Source organism: Apteryx mantelli, chromosome 8 (genome assembly GCF_036417845.1).
Source record: "Apteryx mantelli isolate bAptMan1 chromosome 8, bAptMan1.hap1, whole genome shotgun sequence".
NCBI classification, from domain to species: domain Eukaryota; kingdom Metazoa; phylum Chordata; class Aves; order Apterygiformes; family Apterygidae; genus Apteryx; species Apteryx mantelli.
The window spans coordinates 23,012,391-23,035,979 of NC_089985.1; the positions used below are offsets into that span (position 1 = coordinate 23,012,391).

The following is a 23,589-nucleotide window of genomic DNA, read 5'->3' on the forward strand; positions in this document are numbered from 1 at the left end:
TCTCCTGCTTCATTTAGTTGAGAACAAAGAGGTTTCCAAAGAAAATGATACTGTTGTTTGGCATCGATGTTTCCTCTTGCAGTGTGGAGTGTTGTAAGACTTCAGCCTGGGGATTCATGCACTATAATTTAGGCCACTTTTTTCCTTGAAAAATCTGGGCCCACAGTGCAGTAGAGGATACTTTTGTGCCCATGCTGCACTACCACCTAACCATTGATCACCTTCTTAGGTGTTTTCCAGCTTCACTACCATCAGTTTGTATTCATCCCAACAGCAGTCTCTCTTCGTCAATGCAGCTGCCTGTGTGAGCTCCCATTTTACACCCCATTTACTCCCGTTTTTAAACGGATGGTTTGACACCTACTATACCTGTCCTTTTGGTAGCAGGTTCTACTTTGAAAAGGCAAAGAAAGCCTGTGACATCTCAGTAAGGTATGTTGACCCGAAAGAGCATCTATGATCCAGACCAGCATAAAGCAGTCCCCCTCCTCCAGCAAGATAAAGCTAGAGTGAAATTATTGCTATTTGGGAAGAAGTCTGCTTATTCATTTAAACTGGCTCTATGCCTTTCTGTCTGATTTCACAGCCTTACTGTAGCAGAGCACATCTTGTTTTATGCCCAACTGAAAGGGAGATCCAGGGATGAAGCTGAGCAAGAGCTGGAAACGATGCTGGAAGACATGGGCCTCACCCATAAAAGGAATGAAGAGGCTCAGAATTTGTCAGGTGCCCAGGGGGTTCTCAAAATTTTCTCTGCTGCCTTTTCTTTTTCTTTGGGCAATTATCTTCTGAGTTCTGTGGGAACCGCTACCCCACTGTGCCCCGAGGAGGTCTTTATTTTCAAAGGGATAAGACTACACAAAGAGTAAAGATGGCACAATCTGTCCCTAAATCTTTTGCTGCTTATAAGTATGGGAGAAGTTCAAAATGTACTGATGACTTTTTTTTTTAATGAGTATATCAAAAAATACATCTGTCAGTATAAGAAAAAACAAAATACAATGTTTTATTTTTTCAGGCTAAATGAAATATTGTACCATCTTGCTGCTCCACTCTTTGGGTGAATGCTCTGGAATACTGTGTTATTTGTTAGGGACAGTTCCTTTAATTCTAAAGGCAAAATGGTATGTAGTGTATTTGCAATAGCATGGTAATAATGGACACATTTGCACATTCATATTCAAAAGCTGATCTGAATAAACACCCAGGAGTTCTTATACTTTTTTGTCCTACTTGCAACTGTAAAAGTTGGACAATTTAACATGAGAATATGAAAAATCCCAGATCTTCCTACTATTGCTTCTGGCCAGAACCAGAAAATGCTGCACATACGTGATGCATTCTAAAAATAATAATAATGAAAAAGTGCAAATTGTTCTGAACTTTATAAAAAGTAGCTATTAAAATTTGCAAACAGATTTCTGGTGGAGGATGGTTTTTGTTTTACTTGGATCAGTTTGTCCTCACTCTGAAGAGCTGAGTTCATTGCATCCCTGCCATGTATGCAGCTCTCATCTCACTCTCTCGGATGTGTCCCTGTCCTCTGGTAGGTGGAATGCAAAGGAAACTCTCTGTTGCCATTGCCTTTGTTGGTGAAGCAAAAGTGGTAGTCTTGGATGAGCCCACTTCTGGAGTTGATCCATATTCCAGGCGATCTATCTGGGATCTTCTGCTAAAGTACCGCTCAGGTAACAGGTTTGTGGGAAGGAACTGGGTTTTTTTAAAATCTGTCATAGATACAGCACGTGCCTGCTGCATAAATGGTCACTGATGCTGGGATATGAACACATGCAAACAAGATTTTCTGAGCAGACACCTATGGAGCAGGCAAACCTCAGACCTGGCTCTAGTGTTGAGAAAACCCTGCATTAATTGCCATAAATTATGCACAGTTCTGAGTTCCAGAGAGGGTCCATGCCTTGAAGAGTCCTCCTTGTCCCTTCTCCTAGGCAGAACCATCATCCTGTCAACACATCATATGGATGAGGCAGACGTCCTTGGAGACAGAGTTGCCATCATATCCCAAGGAAAACTCTTTTGTTCAGGCTCTCCAGTTTTCCTAAAGAAATGCTTTGGATCTGGCTTCTATCTCACCCTTGTTCGCAAGATGAAAAGCACCAGAAGTGGAGGGGATGCAGTAAGTATGCTGCTCCCTCCCTGTACATGTAATCTGAAAAATACTTACATGTATTGATGTGCTGCACAAAGGTTGAAAGCAAACAAGTGCTGCTTGTGGCTGTGGACAAAACTGATTTCAAAATGAAGAAAGCAATGAGAAAATTTGACACTTCACAAAGATATATGGCTAAATGAGGATCTCTGTAACAAATTGCTGACTTTATAAATTTGTATTCATGAGGACAGGTGAAAATGATAAGTGGACATGAAGCCCTCAGTGGTCTGTAGTTCATTCTGTTCAGTCAAGTATGCCTAAACATTTATGTATCAAGTTGCCTTTGTCCATACATGGGTCTTTCTGATGCCAGCTTTTGCAGTAGTCTGGATGTAAACGTGTTTTTCTCTGGTAACTAGCTCAGAAACTATGAGAGTCTGTATTTATCCATATCTAAACCAACTTCCCACAGCTTGAGAATTAGGGATCTGGAGAGTTTCTGCTGCTAGTGGCACTTTCAGTTTTAGTAGAAACATGATCTGTATATTCATGGCCACTGCTAGTTGCATTTCCCTGGCTATTTGTGTATAACTTAGAATGAGCAGATACACTTTGTGCAGCTCAATTTATGTTTTCTGCACTGCTTGATTCAGTCCTTGGATGACTTTGAATCTCAGTGTAATATGTTCAAGGTGCTCCAGATATGACATATTTTTCACTGACGCAAGCTGTTCAAAGGCTGACAGCCCTTACATCCTGCTTTGCATTTATCTGAAGCACTTTCATCTTTGTATCTGTTGCTTGTCCATGCTAGTCCCTCTGTAGCTGTGGATCTCAGTGCTCCTGCTCCTGCTCCAGCTGTACACGCAGGAATAAAGAAGGTGCTCCAGAGCAGGAACTGGATGGTAAGAAGTGGGATGGTTTGTCATTCCAGCACACAGCTATGTCTCCTGTTGTGTGGTGCTCTCATCTTACAGATCATTGCTGCCGAGGCCTCCTTTTCCAGCACTTGTCTCTGATACCTGTGTTTTATTGTAACATGAATTTGTTAAGGTTTCCTTAGGCTTTTGCTTACTGTTCCCCCTTTTTGATGTATGTGTGATCTAAGGTGCAGATGCTGAACTGGAAGTTTGGGTGCTTCTTAAGTATAGACCAAGTTTTGAACTCCTCTGCATCAGATGTGCAGTTTGGTAATGAAAATTGAACCCTATCTAGAGCAAAAGAAACCGGTTCTCTCAGAAAAAGTCTTTTTGGCTTTTCTACCCAAAAGAACAACTTAAGTAGATGTTCCTGAAGATTTGTTATGCTTTACTAACAGTCCTCAAATAGTTTCCTGCTACATAGTTCCAGAGCCATAACTAACAACATGGTCAAGTCTAGTAGAGAATTAACTGAGGTATCTGTGAGTTATGTAATAAAACAGTCCCATTTTGTATAGTACAAACAACAGCTTTTGAAATCATTCCCAGCATGGTTAAATATTCATTGTTTGAACACTGTTTTGACTTTTCACAGGAGATCTTAATGAGCTAGCGGAAATAATTCATCATCATATCCCAGGAGCAAAATTAATTGAAAGCATTGGTCAGGAACTCATTTACCTTTTGCCCAATAAACACGTTAAACAGCGATCTTTTGCCAGTCTCTTCAGAGAACTGGAGGAAACATTGGATGACCTGGGACTCAGCAGCTTCGGAGTTTCAGATATGCCACTTGAAGAGGTAACAGACACATCAAAATATTTGCCAGTCTTACCATCAGTCCCCAAAATGTTTTTTAAGAGTATTCCTGTTCTTAAGTGTGAAATCTTACTCATTCCTAATATGCCCAGCAAAACCTAGTCACATTTGCTGTGACACAAAGTCACTGGGATGGGCACAGAGAAAGGATTTAAGTTTGGCTGCATGTTAGCCTTATCGAACATGACTCAGTATCCTGAAATCTGTCTTTCTTTGTATCTTAGTTTGTTCCTTTCTTTCTTTTCTGAGATATTTCATAAGAGACCTCTGGTTATGTAATAAGCAGGAGTACTGAAAAGGTGTCCAAAATTATTTCTAAAATATAACATTAAAGGATAGTATATAGTGTTTCAGAGGTCAGCACCTGTACTATTCCTAATCTGGAAATGTGTTCGTCTATGGCAGGTTTTCCTAAAGGTCACAGCAGAAGCTGACTCTGGAATGCAAAAAGCAGGTAGAGATCCATGAATATTTGACAAACTTTTCCTGGGGCTGTTCTGTATTCTGAACACCTAGTAAAGAAGATGTGAGAACTGTCAGTCCTTGTATGGTGTTCTTGTCAAAATACACTTGGTCAGCAAATGTCTATTTTTAGGGCCTGTCATGATATCTGAGAAAACAGCAGAAGTCAGCAGAGACACTTTTATGTGGATTGGATCAGACCCTTAACTCTGTAAATAAAAACGGAATGTCAAGTCCCCAGTGTGTCAATGGTTTTAGTAGTCTGAGTATGAAATACTTTGCTGACCATCAGTCCATAAACTACATACATGATGAACTTTTTTTGTCCTGCTGAGTAAGAGGAGTGTTACCTACATGATGCCACTGGATACAGCCATACTGCAACAGTTGTAATTAAAGCAATGCATGATGCAACGTACACATTTAGTAACATTTGAAGCTTGTTAAAATGCTTGTGCTGCCTTCATGTATAGAGGATAAAGTGTCTTCTCAGCCCCTTTTCATCAGGACAATTCCTGTTATTAACTACATTTCCTAATGTAGGAGGTGCTCAAGTAAACAGTTCTACTCTGGGCAAAATGTTTACTGAGAACAAGACAGCTGAACAAACTCCACTAGAAACCAATGACACTTCTCAAATGCCAGTAGGCGTAGCAGGAGATGGAAATGAAGGCAAAGGGTCCCGGCAGTATAAAGGTTTTCAGCTTGTACGTCAGCAGATCAAAGCACTGCTCATCAAACGGTTCCATCACGCTACTCGCAGCCGCAAAGACTTCCTATCCCAGGTATTGACTCACTATTGCTGTTCTTGACTCTCCACAATGTTCTCAACACTATGTTTCCTAATAGCATCCCTATGCAAAGCAACAGAGGTGCTGCTAAGGGGTAACAGTGTCCTTATGAAGGCTGTTCTAATTATGGTTCCAGCTGTTCTGCCTTTTATTCTTTCTGCCCAGAGTCTGTCACCCTCACCAAGTTCATGATTCAGTCACTGCTAGCCCAGCATGTTCTTTTTAACACAATACAGCTCAGTGACAACCAGAATCTTAACTGAAAGCATTGGCAATTAAATAGTTGGTGTTTGGGAGGTAAACCAGGTTTCATCCATGTACTCCTGCTGTCCCTCCTTTGTTTATGTATATTCTGAGCTGTGTACGGTGTCAATGTAGAGCATATGTGTAACTTAGTGTGATGTTTTCATGTTTCCTGCAGGTTATTCTGCCTGCTAGTTTTGTGTTGCTGTCTTTAATACTTACAGTCTTTATTCCCCCATTTGGAGAATATCCCACCTTAACCTTACACCCTTGGATCTATGGACAACAGTTTACTTTCTTCAGGTGAGGGGAATCACTGTGTCAAATAATCACTGTCTCGCTGAATCACTGTACATCTCACTCTAACTGGTATAAAAAAGGTGCAACTCCACTGGACTCAGCAGACATAAAATAGCATGAAATTGGTGCAAGTGGGGAATACAGTGGCTAGTATGTCTAAACGATAGTCCTCAAACATACTGCTGTCTTTGATACTATCCTCTTCCTACCTGAATTCATGACCTCATTGCTTATAAATGTTTATATCCTGTCTAACAGTAAATCCAATACCAAATCTGATTGTTTTGGATGTGCCACTGAACTACTCCTTTATTCATAATCTTAGAGAACTATGAGATTCAAACCTATCTGCTGACCTGTGGTAGATTTGTTTATACTTCATACAATATTTGGGCAAAATTATAGAAACAAGATGAAAACAGAACACTTAAGTTTTATTAATGTTGTTGCTCAGCTGTTTCTCCCCACACTTGTATGCTTAGGCTGAGTCTAAATTTTATTGTCTACTAGCACCCTCTCTCCTTTCATTCCTCACAGAAGCTTCAGTTCTGTTCTGTCCAGATCACTGCACAAGTCCTCTGTGCTCTCCTGGGCACTGGCTTCACCTTCACTTTCATCCATTCCAAAGCCAAACATGCACCAAGGCAAAACATGTGCAATACAGAGGAACTTTACAAGCAATATTTAAAACCTAGACTAGACTGTAACTAGCAGAAAGCAACAAAACTGAAGACAATAATTTTGAAGCATTTCATTGTTCCTTGAAATGGAACCCATTTCACACCCCTGAGTTTCACATTGAAAATTTACATGGAAATTTAATTTAATTTACACATGCTGATGTGTGAAGCAGAGTCTGATATTCATATCTGTATAACACCTGGTACTAACAACATTCAGTAGTCTATTGTTATTAGGCTGTTGGCTGCAGGTACTTCATCGCTATTATTAGCATTGTCTTTTTGGCCCCAGCAAATGAAAATATAGAATATGTTTTTGTCCTCTGATTACTGAGTGTGACAAGCCTGACAGTGTAAAAATGTGGATTCAAGCCTTTTTGGAGAATATTGCTGTAGGGGCATGTTAGAAGTAATGCCATTGCTTTAGCCCATTAACTGTCTTGGAAGGTTGGGGGGTTTTGCATGCCTTTCCTTAATAAAATAAATCAATTATCAGCATTTGGAGGGGAGCAGGTAGTTCTGCCATATGGTTGTCCTTCACCATTTGCTTATGTGTATTCCATTATAGTAGTTTAAAATCCTTTTATAGAGAAAAATCTTACCCTATTTCCTTAGCAATGAGCAGCCTGGCAGTGAGCAGATGATCTCCCTCACTGATGCTTTCTTGAATAAACCAGGATTTGGAAATCGCTGCATGAAGAATCAGCCTCTTCCGTAAGTTGCTAGCTAATCTCCCTTGAGCTAGAATCTAACAGGATATTACCAGTAGAACCTGAGTAGGGAAAAAAGGAAGAATTGGCTTGAGTTTTCACTAGAACCCATGCTTCAGATTTGTCATTGGCAATAATATCTATAAGTCAAAAATAACAATGAACAGCAAGAAAACACTACTGGATTAAGAGTGAATCACAGCACTAGATGTCAATAGCTGGAAGCTGGCTCATATGGCCTTGTATTAGGACTTAAACAACCTTGAAATGTGTGTTAGTAAGCCACTGAGATCAGACCTGAATCTTCGCATTTTCCCTGGCACATGCCACAAGCAAGTCCCCTTAGGTTCTTTCTGTTCCTAGTGATAAAACTTGAAGGAATAGCTTCAGCAATTGCTCAGATGATGAAGTAGCAATAGGGCAGTCTCTGTGATTTGGAACTGTCCTCACTCTGAAGCAAGGACATCAATAGAGCTCTTAATTTAACATCTGTTGTCCTGCCCACTTTCTCTGACTGTGAGGCCTGCTTTGGAGGCATTTATGACTTGGCATGCTGTGTTCTGCCATTTCTTCCTTTTCTCCTGCCTCTCTCCCAGTTGTGATATCCATCAACTTGATTTTTCTCTGTCCTCCCTTCTCTTCCTCTTCCTCTCTTTCACATAGTGCAGGAGGAACCAAGAGAAAACTTTAAAAAATAAAAGAGAAAAAGTACTGAATGAGCAGGAAGCAAAGAAAAGCATGATCTCCTAGCTAAGATATGTGTCTGCTGCAGATTTCGTGTGTATTAGTGGGTCAGACACATTCCCCTTGTTCCTTCAGTTTCCCATCCACAAGCTGGAGACAATAACCTTGGCAGTGGTGGGGAAGGGGAAGGGGAGATGATATTTATTCATGTTTACCAAGCACTAAAATGTTCTTCTCGTTAGTCATGACTCATGGGATAATGGTTCAGAAGAGAATGTCTGGTGAGACCATTGTGATTTTGTGGATTTTTGAGCTCTCCTGAACTATATCTCTGCACAGCTGAAATACTATGTTTCTCTGCGCAGGAACTACCCCTGCACTAATATGCCAACTGTCTGGAATACCCCTGCTGTTCATCCTAACCTAAGCAGCCTCCTGCTAAGCCACAAGTGGAGCCCTGAGAATCCTTCACCTTCCTGCAAGTGCAGCACTCACAAGAAACTCACTATGCTGCCAGAGTGCCCTGCAGGAGCGGGAGGCCTCCCACCACCACAGGTAATGTTCCTGTGGTGCAGACCTTTGGAAAAAAAACAAAAAAAAATTGCTTGCTATGCCAATGTACATGGGAGGAATTGGGTACATTTTTTAAAGGGAGCAGGAATAGTTGGAATTTAAAACTCAGTTTCAGAGGTTTTGAAAAAGCTTGCATGTTTAAATTAAATTTGATGAATATTTTCATCCAAATTTCAAAACTTTCACATAGAAAAAATTCATTAAAATCATAACAGTTCATCAGATAACTTTTAAATAAAGCATCCTTTTTTTTTTTTTTTGCCTCAAAAGAATAATTCTGTTTAGAAAATTGCCCCCAAACTGAGAATCTTAAAAAAACATAAATCATGATTTAGGGTTGGGGTCATTTCACTGAAAAATGGAAAAGTTAAAGTTGAGTCAATCCAAAATATATATATTTTTATATTTCTTATATGGTTCCATTTCTAGAAATAAAGTACTAAGCTAGCTAATGAATGTTTGTTTGTGTGCATGTGCATGATGAGTAATTTAATAATCTTTAATGCCATATGGAGAAGAGATGAGAGCTACATTCCCACTTGTTACTGTCAATGAATAATCTTAGTAGTGCTCATTGTAAAATGTGCTTGCTCTTTTGTAAAGCAGGGGAAAATTATAACTTGTCAGTGTTTACATTTTCTAAATTTTTTTCTAACAATTTAAAGAAAATAGAACTGCAGCTGCACTCAGAATAGTAGCTCATTGTTTTAATGCCTCACCATGCACACTGTTCAACTTTAATGTTACTGTTTGCCAGACTGCACACATTAGCTAAATGACTTATTAAAATAATTATCGATTTTACACCAATGGCACAAGGTTAATCAATTTCTGTATCCAAATCCATGACATGATCTTTTAAAAATACAGGTTCGTTTTGCTTTGGTTTCTCTGTCACTATTCACAAAACACCAAAGTAAAGTTGTTTCAAATTTCCATAGAATACCAGGCTATGAACCAAAATAAGAAATGAATAAAGTGGTTATATTCTGATTTCATTCATAGCATCTCAAGTTATTTCTGATTTCCAAGTAATCTCTATCTAAAGGATACCCACAGTTGAATTTTGATAATGAGAGAAAAATTTAATCTTATACTTCCTATCCAAGTATGATGCAAAATTATTTCTTTTATTTATTTTGCTGATTTTCTAGTCCTCTAAAAGAAGTGTATTAAATATAGCAACATATTATCCTGATCCTTTTGCAGGATAGGATCATTTTGCCTAACTTGTCATGAAGATACAGGTCATATTTGATTCTCCAGGGAAAGGACAGTATGTAAATAATTGTGAAGTATGTCTGGGTGTGGACAGCTCATTTAATGAAGGCACTGTGAAGATGCTACCAGTCTTCCTGTGTATTTTCTAAAATCTGCTAGATACCTGTCCCATATTTCTTCTGTGTCAGCTAGTACTGCCTCCCTGTGGACAAATATAGGCACTTCTAGAAAGTTTGTTATTTTCTATGCACTAGGCTGTTTTCAGGTTGCAAGGTTTACACTCTGTACAGGGATCCTTAATAAGTACATTCTACTTTGGGATAAACTCAGCATCTTTGAGATTCTGAGTTTCACAGCAACCCTATATTTGCAAGACGCTTACAAAGGCATAGCATCACATGGCATCATTTTCATTACAAAAAAGAAAGTACTCTTCATTCAAATTATCTGACATACTAGTGAAGGTGAGCAAGTTTATAGTTTTAAACATGAATTTTTATTTCAACCTGCTAAAGTTTGGAAAACTATGAACAACCTTATCTTCACTAACACCTCAGTTTATTTGAAAGCCTCCTCTTTCATAGTTAAGACAGAGTCTTGAGCAAACTTGGCCTGTATTTTGAATAAACACAGGCCAAGTTTTAGAGTGAACTGCAACTCTTTTGTGTCAGGCATCACAGATTTCTGTGATTTCATTATTTATTCTCAAATCTCAGTGAAGTATGGATATTTTGGCTAGAAAATGAATGACCCACTCTGATTTCAATGATACTATGAACCTGAACAAAGTCCACCTAGAATAATGCAGTTCCTGTGAACCAAAGCTAGTTGTGCTGTTTCCTGACAAACACTTACTTAATAGGTTTAGAGACTGTGAAGTTTACTGTGACTGATTGGGTTTTCTTTTCCTTCCAGAGAGTGCAGCACAGCACAGAAATTCTTCAAGATCTGACCCACAGAAACATTTCAGATTTTCTAGTGAAAACATATCCCACCCTGATAAAAGGGAGGTAAGGATCAACTTTTCTTAGTTTTTCACAAGTGGCTTTTTGTGCCTGTCCATGAAATTCTCATTACCAATGTGATATAACATAGCACTTCGTTTGTTGCAGTATTGTGTAGACATGAATAACTCCTCCCATGATGTCCATACTCCTGTTAAAAGAGATATCTATTTTAGGAGAGTTAAAATGTTTTAACTATACCTACTTGTATAATCAGGTATACCTTTATTGGCAATTCTAAGTTTTGATGTACAGGGCATGCCATGTTAGAGGTAACAATGTCAACAGTGAGAAAACTTGTGAACTTACATGACATGGTGAACTGCCTTGCAGAGGTGCTACCTGGAGTGCCTGAAGAAACATAGCCACACCAGCATGACCATCTGCTTAAGTTAATTAGCACTTGCTTCCCAGAAGTGCTAAAGAACCCAGGGACAATGTTACATGAATATAGCTATCCTACTGCTAGCTCCTGAGCTGGCCTGAATGTGTTGCATGGTAATTAAGTATGCGCTGTCCATGGCCTAATATTTCTGATTCACATCTTGCTACCCTTTCGGTCTCCAGCCCGGCTCTTGAAATTCCCACAATATTAGCTATCTGCTGGCTGCCTTTGACTCTTAGGACATATCACAGTTCCTTTAGATGCATCTTTTTCAATCAGTTCATTATGGATTTAGGATAAAACCAGTGTGTGTGACTAGAAATCTTGTTCTTCTCTGTATGAGCTGATTATGAATCATGTCAGAAAATAAAAAAGGGGGGGGGAAAAAACACTCCAGAGAATACCAGAAGTCCTGACAACTCCACAACTCCAAGTAATCAGCACAAAAAATACGTATATAAAAAAAATTTCAAGCTGCTTAGGGAAACTCAAGCTCTGCAAGGCATAGGAATTCACCTTTAATTTCCATCTAAGCCAGACAGTACCATTGACTTTGGTTCAGTGCATGATACAGGATTCTCTTTGTCTGTTTCAGCTTGAAGAGCAAATACTGGGTCAATGAGCAAAGGTAAGAAACCAATTCACAGATTATGGTGGCAAATAAAGAAACAATGAAATTCTGTTTAACCATGGAGCCTCACAATGTTTCTCTGAATGGACAGGGGAATCGTAGCAGATAGCACAGAACAGACAAAGAAATGGCTACAGTGTGAAATAGGTTGGGGGTCAGCAAGGGTTTTACAAAGACAAGGGGTTATATTTGTTTGGGCTACCCCTGCAAGGGTGAAGGCCAGAGGCACACAATGGAACTATCACTGTTCTATTATCTGCAAGAGTCTGACTAATGGGATCTGAATGGTGGAGAGTTACAATACAACAGAGTGCTACACTGCAATAGTGCTCTGATGTGGCTCTGTCTAAAGCAGTGCAGAAACATATGACCTTCCAATAAAAGAAGTGGGGAAGATGTAACCCAGACACCAGCCTATCATATACGCAGAGGTAACAACAACAGCTTCTCATCCCCATGTTAAAAGTCTACAGTAGTTGTAAAACAGATTCCACCAGGGCTCTATGCTTATACGGAGGCATCAGCTAACCCCCATGTGATGTCTGCATTGCAGATATTAGGCTTAGAAAGATGACCGATTAGCTTGAAAAACTTATTTATTTAGGTTTTTCATCAGAGGAATTCACTTCAAAGGTAGCAGCAGGAGGACTGGCTTCCTTCAGGTATTGATGAGTCTTTAAAAAATAATAGAGGATCAAGTAGTTATCCAAACAGTCATATTATAATGCCTAAGAAAAAGGAGCAGATCCACAGCCAGACAAGACTGTCAGTTATTTTGATCTAAAGATTTTACAGTGTGCCAATGACTTTTCTCTGCGTATTCCATCTGAATAATAATTTTCTCAGGATCCTAACATGAATCCCTTGGAAACCAATATGTTTTTTATTATTTGTAAACATGATGAAGACCTAATACAGCTTGTTAGAAAAAGAGTGGAGAATGTTATACATGAATTACAACACGTATATAAATCAAACTTATATTAAAGGAGCTTTTAGCCTTTCCATCAATGTACAGAGCTTTGGGTCTATGATATGGCAGACTGATGATACTGTTCTCTTTGTCAGATATGGAGGAATTTCTATAGGAGGAAAGCTCCCAGTCCTTCATGTTTCTGGAGATCAAGTTATCGATTTTTTAAGTGATCTCGGCCGAATGATGAATGTGACAGGAGTAAGCAAGAATCTTTTTGCCTCTTTATCAAAGAATTTATGAAGCTAAAAACCTGCAGCACCAGAATTCCCCCAGAGAGATGATCTTTAGCCTTTTCTTTTTTTATTTTAGGGAGAAACTTCACTGGCTGCTTCTAAAGAAATTTCTAATTTCCTTAAATACATGGAAACTGAAGATAATATTAAGGTATTTGCTGGAAGTAGTCTGCTAACTCAGTCTTTCTTGAGGCAGATGTCAATCTGTGAGAATATTGTTAGTGGCATTATCAGACGCAAGAAGACCTGTAATACTGTATTTATTATGAGTAATATGGGACACTGTTAAATGCAAAATTATTTCTAATAGGGTTGGGTTGTTTTTTTTAACCACATTTTTTTGAGAAGTACATACCCTACTAAATGTTAAAATGTGCTTCTACAAAATCCCTTGGTAGAGTGGTTTTCCAACCCTGTTGGGAATGATTCTTTAAAAGCACAGTATGTGAGCTCCTCCTGCTGGACTTGTACCTAGGAGTTAGGAAATCATGGTCCTGGATTCTTCGCTGCTGACATTACCCACCAAAGTAGGTAAAAGACAGCCAAGTTTTCTTCTGCAGCTCAGGGTTATTATTTAAAGCTTGCTAAATGAATTTGTGCTTTCTGGCTCTTTTAGGTGTGGTTTAACAATAAAGGCTGGCATGCTATGGTTAGTTTCCTTAACGTAGCCAATAATGGAATCCTTAGAGCTAACTTGCGAATTGGCCAAGCCCCTGAGAAATATGGAATCACTGCTATAAACCATCCTCTGAACCTCACTAAGGAGCAGCTCTCTGAAGTCACTGTGTAAGTCTGCCTGTGTTCTGCCACTGGCTTCTGCCTCTTCCTCTCCTGACAGCTTACCACCTCTACTGTGCTCACACTCTGAGTGGGGATAATTCAGTCTTCCCTAAAGTTTTTATTCTTATCAGGGATTAGGTGTAATATCCATTCTTTTCTGTCTCATTGTATTCCCATAGAAATTCACTCCCATTCCACATATGAGCCATGACGTTTGGTTGTACATGATTATATATTTGTGCTGATTCTACAGCACTAAAGCCAGGTTCTGAAGTCTTCTTTCATGCTCTGAAGCCAGTAGGTCTACTTAGGAAATAACACAGAGATCAGAATTAGGAAAGGCATCAGAAGTTGTCCTTAAGTGACTACAGACAGGCAGTAGCCAACAACCGCTGGCTTGGGTGCCAAGGACAGTACACAGGCATGCAGTAGGGCTGGTGTATTCCGGAACCTTGGAAGCCATAATTTCTTAAAAAGACACCTGTGAGACCACATGACTCCCCGCTCATGTCTCCTACTCAGTTCAGAAATCAGTAAAGCTGAAACCTTCTGCCTTAGCACAGAGGCAAGATTTGCTCTTCATCTCACTGTTTGTGTCTTGCCTCTCTGAATACCTCTTCTCCCAGCTCCCAGAGCACTTCTACCATTGTGCCTTAATAGCTAGTTTGAGAAAGAAAACACCACCCATGAAAGGCTGTCAAACCCTGCTATATAGAGAAGCTGAACTGTCTCAGAGAATGACTACAATTAAAAAATCAGGGAATGGAGCCATCAACATTCATGTTTGTTAGCTATTGTCCCAAATATAACATGGGAAAATACATCAGCAAATTTCGGAATTGGAAATATCTTCTACTTTCAAAATAACCTTACTATTTCTAGATCTTAAAATTGCCTCCAGCTTTCCTAAATGTTAATATAGTGTTGTGTTGCTTCCATTCCCTTTCTCACAGCCCCTTCTTCTGTTCCGATGCAGGTTGACCACTTCAGTGGATGCTGTTGTCGCCATCTGTGTGATTTTTGCCATGTCCTTTATCCCAGCCAGTTTTGTTTTGTACCTGATTCAAGAACGTGTGACAAAAGCCAAGCACCTCCAGTTTGTCAGTGGTGTGAGCCCTGCTGTCTACTGGTTAACTAACTTCCTGTGGGACATAGTGAGTAACTGCTGGTCTGATTTCATAGCTTGCAGTTATTCCTGGGTTTGGATTAGCTGGGGACTAATAGGAGAATTGAATGAGGGTAATTTTGAGCATTGCAAAGCATTGATTTCCTGAAGTGTTTCTCAGAGAGTGTGCTAAGGATCTGACCTCTCCTAAATAATTTTAAATGGGGAAATTAAATCAGGTGCATGGCTCGTTATTCAACTAATGAAGCTGGAACTGTTGTAATCATATGGATTTCCAGTCCTTTCCACTGAATGTGTAATAAAGTACAAACAACCATAGCAGGTTAAAGCTCAGTCGCCAAAAGATAGTCACACCTGCCCTTTAGAAGTCCCTTAATGTGTTTCAAGATATTCAAGACATCTAAATGGGAGATGCACGATCTGCTGGAGCAGCAGCTGGAGGCCAGACAAAATACTCTAGTGTATCTAAAATGACATAGATGTATTTGTTTAGGCTCATTGTGTTGTTCCAAAAGAACTTAGAGCACAGTCCCAGGCTTGCTTAGACCGGACTCAACTATCCTTCCCTTAATCCTCAAGCTACTCTGTTACAAAGGGGCAAATTCTTTGCCTTGCTGAGGCACAACAAGGGGCTTATTTTGTAGCCATGTCTTCTCAACAAAGGAAGGGGCCACAGGCTTATGGAATAAGAAAAGTATGAACATGGAAAGGCCTCTTTGGGCTCCAGAAGGGTGCTCCTTCATGCGAAGGTTAAGCAAAGCACTAATTTAGTGAATGAGGGAAAAGAAGCATGTCTGTGAGCTCCTATTCTCTGCTGGTCACAGGGGACTCCTCTCCCAGCAGCTTCCTTGCCCAGGAATTCTGCCTAGCTGTGACTGTTAACCACACGGTGCAAAGGTATTAATCAGTGTTAGCTGCACTGTGAAAAGCTCTGCACAGGCAGCTCTGTGCATTGCTGTAGGCTAGTGCTACTATTGCTGAACAGAGATGCTGAGCAGAGCAGTCGCCAAAGTATGCTCACTTGAGCTTCTCCCAGGCATGTGGTTCAAGTTAGTAGCTTTCTCCATTTTATATACAGCCTTCGCACCGCCCGAAACAGTGCTTCCCTTGTATACCCACTGCCTCTTTCTGTGGGCAGACTGCCAGCAGCACCATTAACTAACTTGTCCCCAAACCATAATTTAAGGAACAAGTGTGTTGTATTTTTGATGAATGGTCTGATAAAAGGTGTGTCAGAAAAATGTTGAGTGCTGCCTTAAACCTGCTGATCCAAAAACTGAGAGCCACTAGTCTAGCTCATAAATTCCAGTGCTTCATCAATTTGAAAATCTTTTTGGAATAACATGTAGGTTCTGAATAGGTTTCCAGACCTTCTCAGGTCTCACACACTGATCTTCTCCCTCTGGTGTGCCAGGTGAATTATGCAATGAGTGCTGGATTGGTTGTGGGTATATTCACTGGATTCAACAAGAAAGCATACACTTCTCCAACTAATCTCCCTGTGGTTGTTGCCTTGCTGCTTCTGTATGGGTGAGTCTTCAAGGTTGTTCCTGCATGTGGGGCCCTATTTTCACACTGGAAAGATTTCCTGGGGTTGAGCCTGGTAGTTAGTGAAATCTAGCTTTAAAGAGTAAAACTGAATGGGTACAATACAGGTTAGAACTGGGTTCTGTCACTGTTCCAGGATACTCTGTCTGGCCACAGGCTGTAAGAAGGGGATTTTTGTCCCTACCTCATAGAGGTTTTCAGCATTAAATGTATTCTTTACAGGAAAATATATTTCTTCTTTTTTGCTGCTTTCTGACACCTACATTGTGTAGAATTTGAATGGTTGTTTATTTGCCTCTTTGACAGCCAATACCTGTAATTTTTCAGCTTTTAACGCAAAGGGTAAAGTGTGCTGAATCTTCAACAAATATCTTTTTTCTTCAAATGAGCATTTGTGCTGACAAAGTAGCATTTTATAGGGCTGACTGAAATTTACTTTGTCTCTTATTTAATTAGTGATCATATGTTTTTTACCTACAAAATCATACTCCTGCTAGCTCTGCAGCTAGGGTAATCTGGGGAAAACAGATCAGCCAGATCTATTTCTAGAGTTAAAAAATAAATGAAGCTTTTTGCATCCTCCTTTATATATCACAAATTAAGTCTAAGAGGGCACAGATCTTTTCCTGACAGACTACCTTTAATTTGCAGTAGTTTTCCTGTTTGTTGAATGAAAATCTTGAGGAAATGCAAGTTAGCATTTAATGTGTGTAAAATACTTCATGACAAGAAATGATATCAGAGTGTCCACTATTTCATTACATCATTTTTAAGTGCAATAATACTGTCTTTTAAAATGTTGTCTGTGGTGAAGGCCATGTATGTTATTTAAAAATAGAGTAATTCCTGGGCATGTGGATGGACACTTAAAATGTCTTCTCTTATTTTAAAGCATCTATTAAGATTTTTTTTACAAAACAAAATCATAATCACATGGCAATTGCTTCAATAATGATTTCATTATTGAATGATATCATTTCAAAATACAAAGTAGAAAGCAAGATAGATTCATAGAATCATATATTAGCCCTTGCTTCCAGCTCTAATCACAATGAGAAATTTAAGATGATTCTTTGTAACAATGCTTTTTTTGTGCCATGAAGCAATGCAGACTGTTCTTACTGAATTCTTCTTAGTCAGGCTGATTGTGGCTAAGCATTGTAAGTTTATTCCGGAGGAATATTCCTCTTCTGCTGCTCAGTATGCATTTGCTATGTCCAAAAAATCATGGCACAGGAAGTTTCAAATCAGGAGTGAAACACAATGGTAGAGGAGCTACGAGAGAATATCAAAATGTATTGAGTTTCTGATTTCTTTGGACGGTTCCAAAGGCTGAGCATTATCTGGCAAAGCAGTACATCGTATTGGCTTTATCTAACCTTTACTTGTTTCTCCCTTCAGATGTAGAGTCCAGTGGGATGTACAAGGATATCTGGGATAATAATTACCTTGCTAGCCTTTTCTCAATTTCATCAGTTTTCATTGTCCTATACTTGATCAGCAAACAAGACTAAGAAGAAGAAACTTCTTTTATTCAGGGAAACCAGGGAAAAATATTCCAGTGGAATCTCTGATTATGCCATTATTATGGCATTTCATTACACTTGGGATGAGAAGAAGAAAGTTCACCTTTATGTTTTCAGTAGGCAAACTAACATGAATGCTGAGAAGCTGTTATCAGAGTATTTCTATCTTTTGCATGCAGATGGGCAGTAATTCCCATGATGTACCCTGCTGCTTCTTTCTTCAGTGTCCCTAGCACTGCTTATGTTGCATTGTCTTGTATTAATCTCTTTGTGGGGATCAACAGCAGTGCCATTACATTCATCCTGGACTTGTTTGAAAATAACCCGGTAAGTGACGTTTTTGTGAAACCTTGTTTTAAAGAGCTTTGCAAAGAGTGTCCAAGTATCATCATCTCCAGAGATAACTGCCTTTCTCTACCTCACCATTTTTCTGGCAGTAAATAAGTGGATGGGGAACTTGCTGAGTGGCTGCAAGGACAGGTGAACAGAATAATCAAAGGAGAAGTGAATCTCAGGGAATTTGATGTCTTGGGCTACTATCCAAACACACCAGAAATTACATAAATATTTTCATCTCTGTGAGCAAACTTCCATCCCCTTTCACAGCTGGGTTGAGGGGACACTTTATGCTTGCTTCCACAGCCTGGGTTGTACAGGAAGAGGGAGAAGATAGAAAAGCGTGGAGTCACCACACCAAGAAAAGGCACTTGTGCCTGCTAGCCATTGTGCCTGAGGAGATGTTCTGTTTATAGTAGCATTTTGAGAGTTGCCCCAAAATGGTTTAACACTACCAGGTTGGTGACAAGAAGCACACAAATAGACAAAATATAGTGGTGCCAAAATTAGCTCTTAGAAAAGCTAGGAGACCAGTTTATAAACCCAGGTGGTTTGTATACACTACTACTGCCTCTACAGCTGCTGATTCTCTGGCCACTGAGGCTGTAACACCCTTTTTACATCTGGCTGCAATACAACTAGTTATCATTACTGACAGTGCATTTTCAGACACTGCAGTGATCAAGCATTGTTGTTTGGTGGGCAGGAGAAGCAGATCTTGGTTCAGTTGGAGTCATGGTTTCAAGGACCAGCTTTACAATACGTTCTGTCCCTGGTGTTCCTGCTTTCTCAGCCATACCCCTTGATAATGTAGGGTTCAATCTAGTGCCAGTCAGTCCGTGGGGCTTCTTTGAGAATATGTCTCCATTGCAGACACCACATCTCCAGAGGGAAAATTGCCCTTCTCTGGATTCAGTGGTGGTGCAGCTAGACTGCTACTGGTGCTTATGCTGTTTTGGGTATCTCCACATTGCACCAAAGTCTACTGTGTAGTTACCCTGAAACTGGTACTTTTTAAGATTATGGCAGTCTTGATTATGGGACTATTCCAGCCATAAATAAAAATATTACAATAGGTAAGTACCACTCTTTTTTTGTTGCTCCTTGTTCCTGCTTATAATAGCAGGACACTAGAATTACATGTTGCCTCTGCCACATAGAGAAATATTTTACTATGAAGATACATTTCTCTCTTCACTGACAATTTTTAATAAGCACCTGGTTTGGTGCAATGTGTGCCAACATTCTCCTGCACAGAGTTCTAGGTTGCAGATGCTTTGGGAGTAGCTTGCTAACAACTCTGTTGTTTTTGTTGTGAGAACAAAAAACATCCAGTTTCTCCAACATGACAGAGAACTTTTCACTCATTTTGCTATGTTTTCTTAAAGATGTCTGGTTTCAACTGCTTTATGATGTTTTTTTCTGTTGTTTATAGTCCTTGCTGAAATTTAATAAAACATTGAAAAACGTGCTGATTGTCTTCCCGCATTTTTGCCTGGGCCGTGGACTCATTGACTTGGCCATGAACCAAGCTGTGAGTGAAGTATATGCCAGGTTTGGTAAGTAAGAGTCAATAAGCAACAAGGGATATCAGTGTTACATGTCCTGACATTGGATGAGATGGTTGGAAGTGTAATTGTGGAAGATAAGTGGCCGTTTCTGAAATTCCCACTTTTCACATCATCAGGTGGGTGAGGAAGAGTGAGAATAAAAATTCAACCCCTTAGGAAGAGTTGCAGCTTCTAATACAACTGCCAGAGCTCCAGGGCCTGACCAATATTCTGTACTGGAAAAGAAACCATTTGTTCAGTGCCAGACTCTGGTCTGTGTTCATCACTTGTCCTAAAGTTCTTAGATCATCACAGCTGGGATATGTTTCTTCATTTCATTTCATTGCATTTGAATACTTTGACAGCCCTCATGTTGATGTTTAAAGTGGCTATTTTTCAAATGCATCCTCTTGGGATGTGGATGTGGCTGTCTTTGATATCAGACAACTTCTTATTAAAGAGTAGTGATATAGAAAAACTCATTTTTTTTATTCAGAAGAGGCATGACTTCCACATAATCCATGCAAATTTCTTGATATGATCTACAAATAATTGCTTATTAAGAGAGCTAATACTCATTTTTGCTCCCATGCAACAACACCTCTGGAGCTAAGCTGAGTTTGTGTTATATTTTCTTAAGAATCTTTACTGGAAAATGGCAGACATTGCCTGATCAAATGAAAGTACATGATCAAATAAAGTACAGATTTTTCATCCTAAACCATTATGCTTGTATCTTTTGTTCTGAGGGCAGTGTTTTGTTTCAGCAGTATTTCACCTTGCTTCCTGTTGCTTTCTCTCCAAAGGCGAGGAACATGTCTCCAATCCATTTCAGTGGGACTTTGTTGGAAAGAACCTTGTTGCCATGGCTGTTCAGGGGATTGCATACTTCATTCTGAATCTGCTTATGCAGCACCATTTGTTCTCTACAGGATGGTAGGTCTAAAAGCTTGTATTAATGTGTCTTTATTAGCAGGATGAGTGTCTTTGTTATTCTGTCTGTCCCTCTTGCTTTCTTTTCTCTTTCTTTTTCTCTGTACTTGTGGCTTTAATAGCTTCATCCTGTTTACTTACCTCATTTCATCTTAATTCACTGATATCCTGGTTCAAGAAAACATTGAAACATGTGCTTAAGTCTCTATCTTCATTGTTTTAACAGTATTTAAGCTTATGTTTGCATAACTTATTAAAGAAATTAGTTTTCTTCAATTAAAACTTTAATGGAAACTTTTTGGATCAAGAAATTGTAATAGTGAGATTACAAAATCACTTGGAAAGTTTGGAGTGTCCTAAGTGCTGGTGTGAAGTACTATCCTGACATCCTAAGAAGTTCTAGGCACAGGAGTTGCAGCCTGGGCACCATGCAAGCGTCCCCTCTTTGCTTTACAAATGTGCCCGTCTTAATGAAAGGAACTGCCTTCCAGGTGTGAGTGGGTCATTCACTCCTGCTGCAGATTGCCAACAGGGGTATTAATTGATACTATTCTGAAAATATTGTCTTACAGGGAAGTCTTCTCAAAAGATTTGTAGAAGGGTATCAATTCACTAGTTACTGAAGAGCTGCCAAATAGCCAAAGCTGTGACTGAGCAACAGCTTATGTCATATCAGTGACTGAAGAGGCACATACACTTGAACAGCCATTTTCTCCCTTTTTAGTACTTAGAGCTTAACTTTCAAAAGTCAGGGATTCTCTCAAGTGCAGGAGTGCTCAAGCCAATGTCACACTGTGAAATTTCAGTCCCACTGCTTCCACCAATCACATTTTTTGGGAATTGAGTAGCCCTTGTTTTGCACTCTGCTATTGTAACTGCACCCAGGGCAACTCATTGTTTCTGCAATCAATCCCTTGTTTTTTCCAGGTTTGCTGAGACTACCAATTCACCTATTATTGGTGAAGATGAGGATGTTGCAGAGGAAAGAAAAAGAATTATGAATGGAGGGAACAAAACAGATATCTTACAACTGCAAGAACTGACCAAGGTACTATTTTGAGAAAGATGAAATAAACAACTTGCTGCTTTTAGAATGCACTTGAGCTGCGGATGCAGATGCATATTGTATTTTTTCAAAATCATCCTTGCACCTTGGAAAATAACAAATTTTTTTAAAGGCAGGGTTTGGTCTGTTATTTCACCATTTCCTTTGGTTAAAAATCAAACCACAAGAAATTCCAGCAAGCACAGTGCAACCCTCCTTGCTCACTCCCTTACTAAAACTTTTTTTTACCTCACATCATCCAACCTGTTATCTATTGAGTGTCCATTTCTACTACTAGTCCTTTTTTCTGCAATGCGTTTTTTCCATAGATAAGTTTTAATCTCAAGCTAACCATTCAGTTGCCTTCCCATTGAGGACTATAGTTATTGCTAACTAATCTTTCCAGAAACTGAAGGCATCTGATTGATGCTTTCAGAATGCATGCAAGCCTGAGATACAAAAATCCAAAGATCACACACATTGCTGGGATCACATGAACAGAGAATTGGAGTATCATTGTTTGGACTAACTTGCTGTATTGTTCCACTTTGATATATCAGAAATACTTTGTCCCAGTGAAATGTAAGGTCTGTCTCCTAGTGTTAAAGATATGAAGTAAAAGGCTGGACAAAGAAAATTTGACATTTTTAGGGATCATTATAAATGTATATATTGTAGGTAAATGTTTGGCTCTGTGGAATGCTTACTCTTTCTTTAAAAAATTTTATTTAGCTATCTTTTATTCTTGCCTTGGTTCTGAATTTGCCTCATCCCAATTGCATTAAACTAAAAGATTCAGAGGATTTTCTCTGCTGTAGATGTCTTGAAGCAGGATTTCTCATTTTTTCTGTCGTTTTAGATTTATGCAGGTAGGAACAAGCCAGCAGTGGACAGACTCTGTGTTGGCATCCGTCCTGGAGAGGTAGGTTGTTCAATGGCACTAGAATATGTTTCATGGATCAAATCAGATTTCATGCTCCTGTTGATTTGCAAGTTGGAAATATTGAAGAATGTGATAAATTTTATAAATTAGTGCTTTGGTCTTCTGGGAGTGAATGGCGCTGGCAAAACAACAACATTCAGAATGCTTACTGGGGATACTGATGTGACGTCTGGAGATGCTGTAGTGGCTGGCAACAGGTAAGTGCCTTAAAAAAACAGACAATCTATTTATCAGGGTAGGACTGCCCAGATCATAGTCTCAATGACTCTCAGCATTTCCTTTCCAGTTTTATGTCACTGAGAGATACCACAGCTAACATACATTGGTACTTCACACTTTTAACACTGTTTGTATTGAAAAAAATGTGAGTAAGTTATAGTAATGCTAAAGATGGGACAAGGCAATCAAATCTGATCCCGTAACTGTACAAGGAGATTGCCAAGAGCTCCCAAACATAAGATATCCCATCCTACAGAGTACTTTGATCTCAGCTTTGGGACTTATCTCTGTTTCTAGCCACTTTGTCTACACAGTGCTGGCATAATACATAAGCAAATACATTGTGATACGGTATTTGTTTATGTTGGTTTAGTTTCGGGTTGTATGTCTTGGGTTCTTAGGTGTGGTTGGGGTCTGACTTTTTGTCTATTGCTGTGATTTGAACAATATCTATTTATTTGTACTTCTCTCTTCTTTCACTGCTACTACCAGCAGACAATGTTAGCATTGCGTCTTGCCTGTCTGCTCCCAGTGACCGTACCCTGTGATGAATTGGCTTGATTTTTTTCATCTAGAAATAAGCACCGTTTGCAAAGAATAATTTCTGCTGAGTAGCTGTTCAAAGAACTCTTCAAGTTGGCCTATACTTAAACAGGAAAATGGGTGAGGGAAGACAGGTTTCCACTCTTACCAAGACTCAGGTGACTTGAATGAGAGTATATTCTTTATTATACTGTGCAGGTGGATATTTTAATAGGCCCTTATATAAGGGAGGATTCATTTTCCTATTACAAGAGCTGTTGCCCCAGAAAAGAAAGATTTTATTTGAACTGTCCAT

The 23,589-nt window shown here is 39.4% G+C and overlaps 1 protein-coding gene across 1 annotated transcript in view; it reads left to right on the forward strand.

Annotated features, from left to right (window-relative positions):
* ABCA4 (ATP binding cassette subfamily A member 4) overlaps window positions 1-23,589 on the forward strand; it is a 75,930-nt gene that overhangs the window by 48,080 nt on the left and 4,261 nt on the right. Inside the window, exons 21-43 of the mRNA XM_067300448.1 lie at window positions 587-726; window positions 1,551-1,688; window positions 1,950-2,137; window positions 2,928-3,018; window positions 3,629-3,834; window positions 4,258-4,306; window positions 4,858-5,099; window positions 5,527-5,651; window positions 6,944-7,042; window positions 8,088-8,277; window positions 10,432-10,526; window positions 11,501-11,533; window positions 12,605-12,710; window positions 12,822-12,896; window positions 13,362-13,531; window positions 14,502-14,679; window positions 16,066-16,181; window positions 17,905-18,052; window positions 19,497-19,620; window positions 20,418-20,547; window positions 21,472-21,592; window positions 22,449-22,511; window positions 22,623-22,729. Coding sequence (XP_067156549.1) covers window positions 587-726; window positions 1,551-1,688; window positions 1,950-2,137; window positions 2,928-3,018; window positions 3,629-3,834; window positions 4,258-4,306; window positions 4,858-5,099; window positions 5,527-5,651; window positions 6,944-7,042; window positions 8,088-8,277; window positions 10,432-10,526; window positions 11,501-11,533; window positions 12,605-12,710; window positions 12,822-12,896; window positions 13,362-13,531; window positions 14,502-14,679; window positions 16,066-16,181; window positions 17,905-18,052; window positions 19,497-19,620; window positions 20,418-20,547; window positions 21,472-21,592; window positions 22,449-22,511; window positions 22,623-22,729 — 2,934 coding nt within the window. The remainder of the gene's footprint in view (window positions 1-586; window positions 727-1,550; window positions 1,689-1,949; window positions 2,138-2,927; window positions 3,019-3,628; window positions 3,835-4,257; window positions 4,307-4,857; window positions 5,100-5,526; window positions 5,652-6,943; window positions 7,043-8,087; window positions 8,278-10,431; window positions 10,527-11,500; window positions 11,534-12,604; window positions 12,711-12,821; window positions 12,897-13,361; window positions 13,532-14,501; window positions 14,680-16,065; window positions 16,182-17,904; window positions 18,053-19,496; window positions 19,621-20,417; window positions 20,548-21,471; window positions 21,593-22,448; window positions 22,512-22,622; window positions 22,730-23,589) is intronic.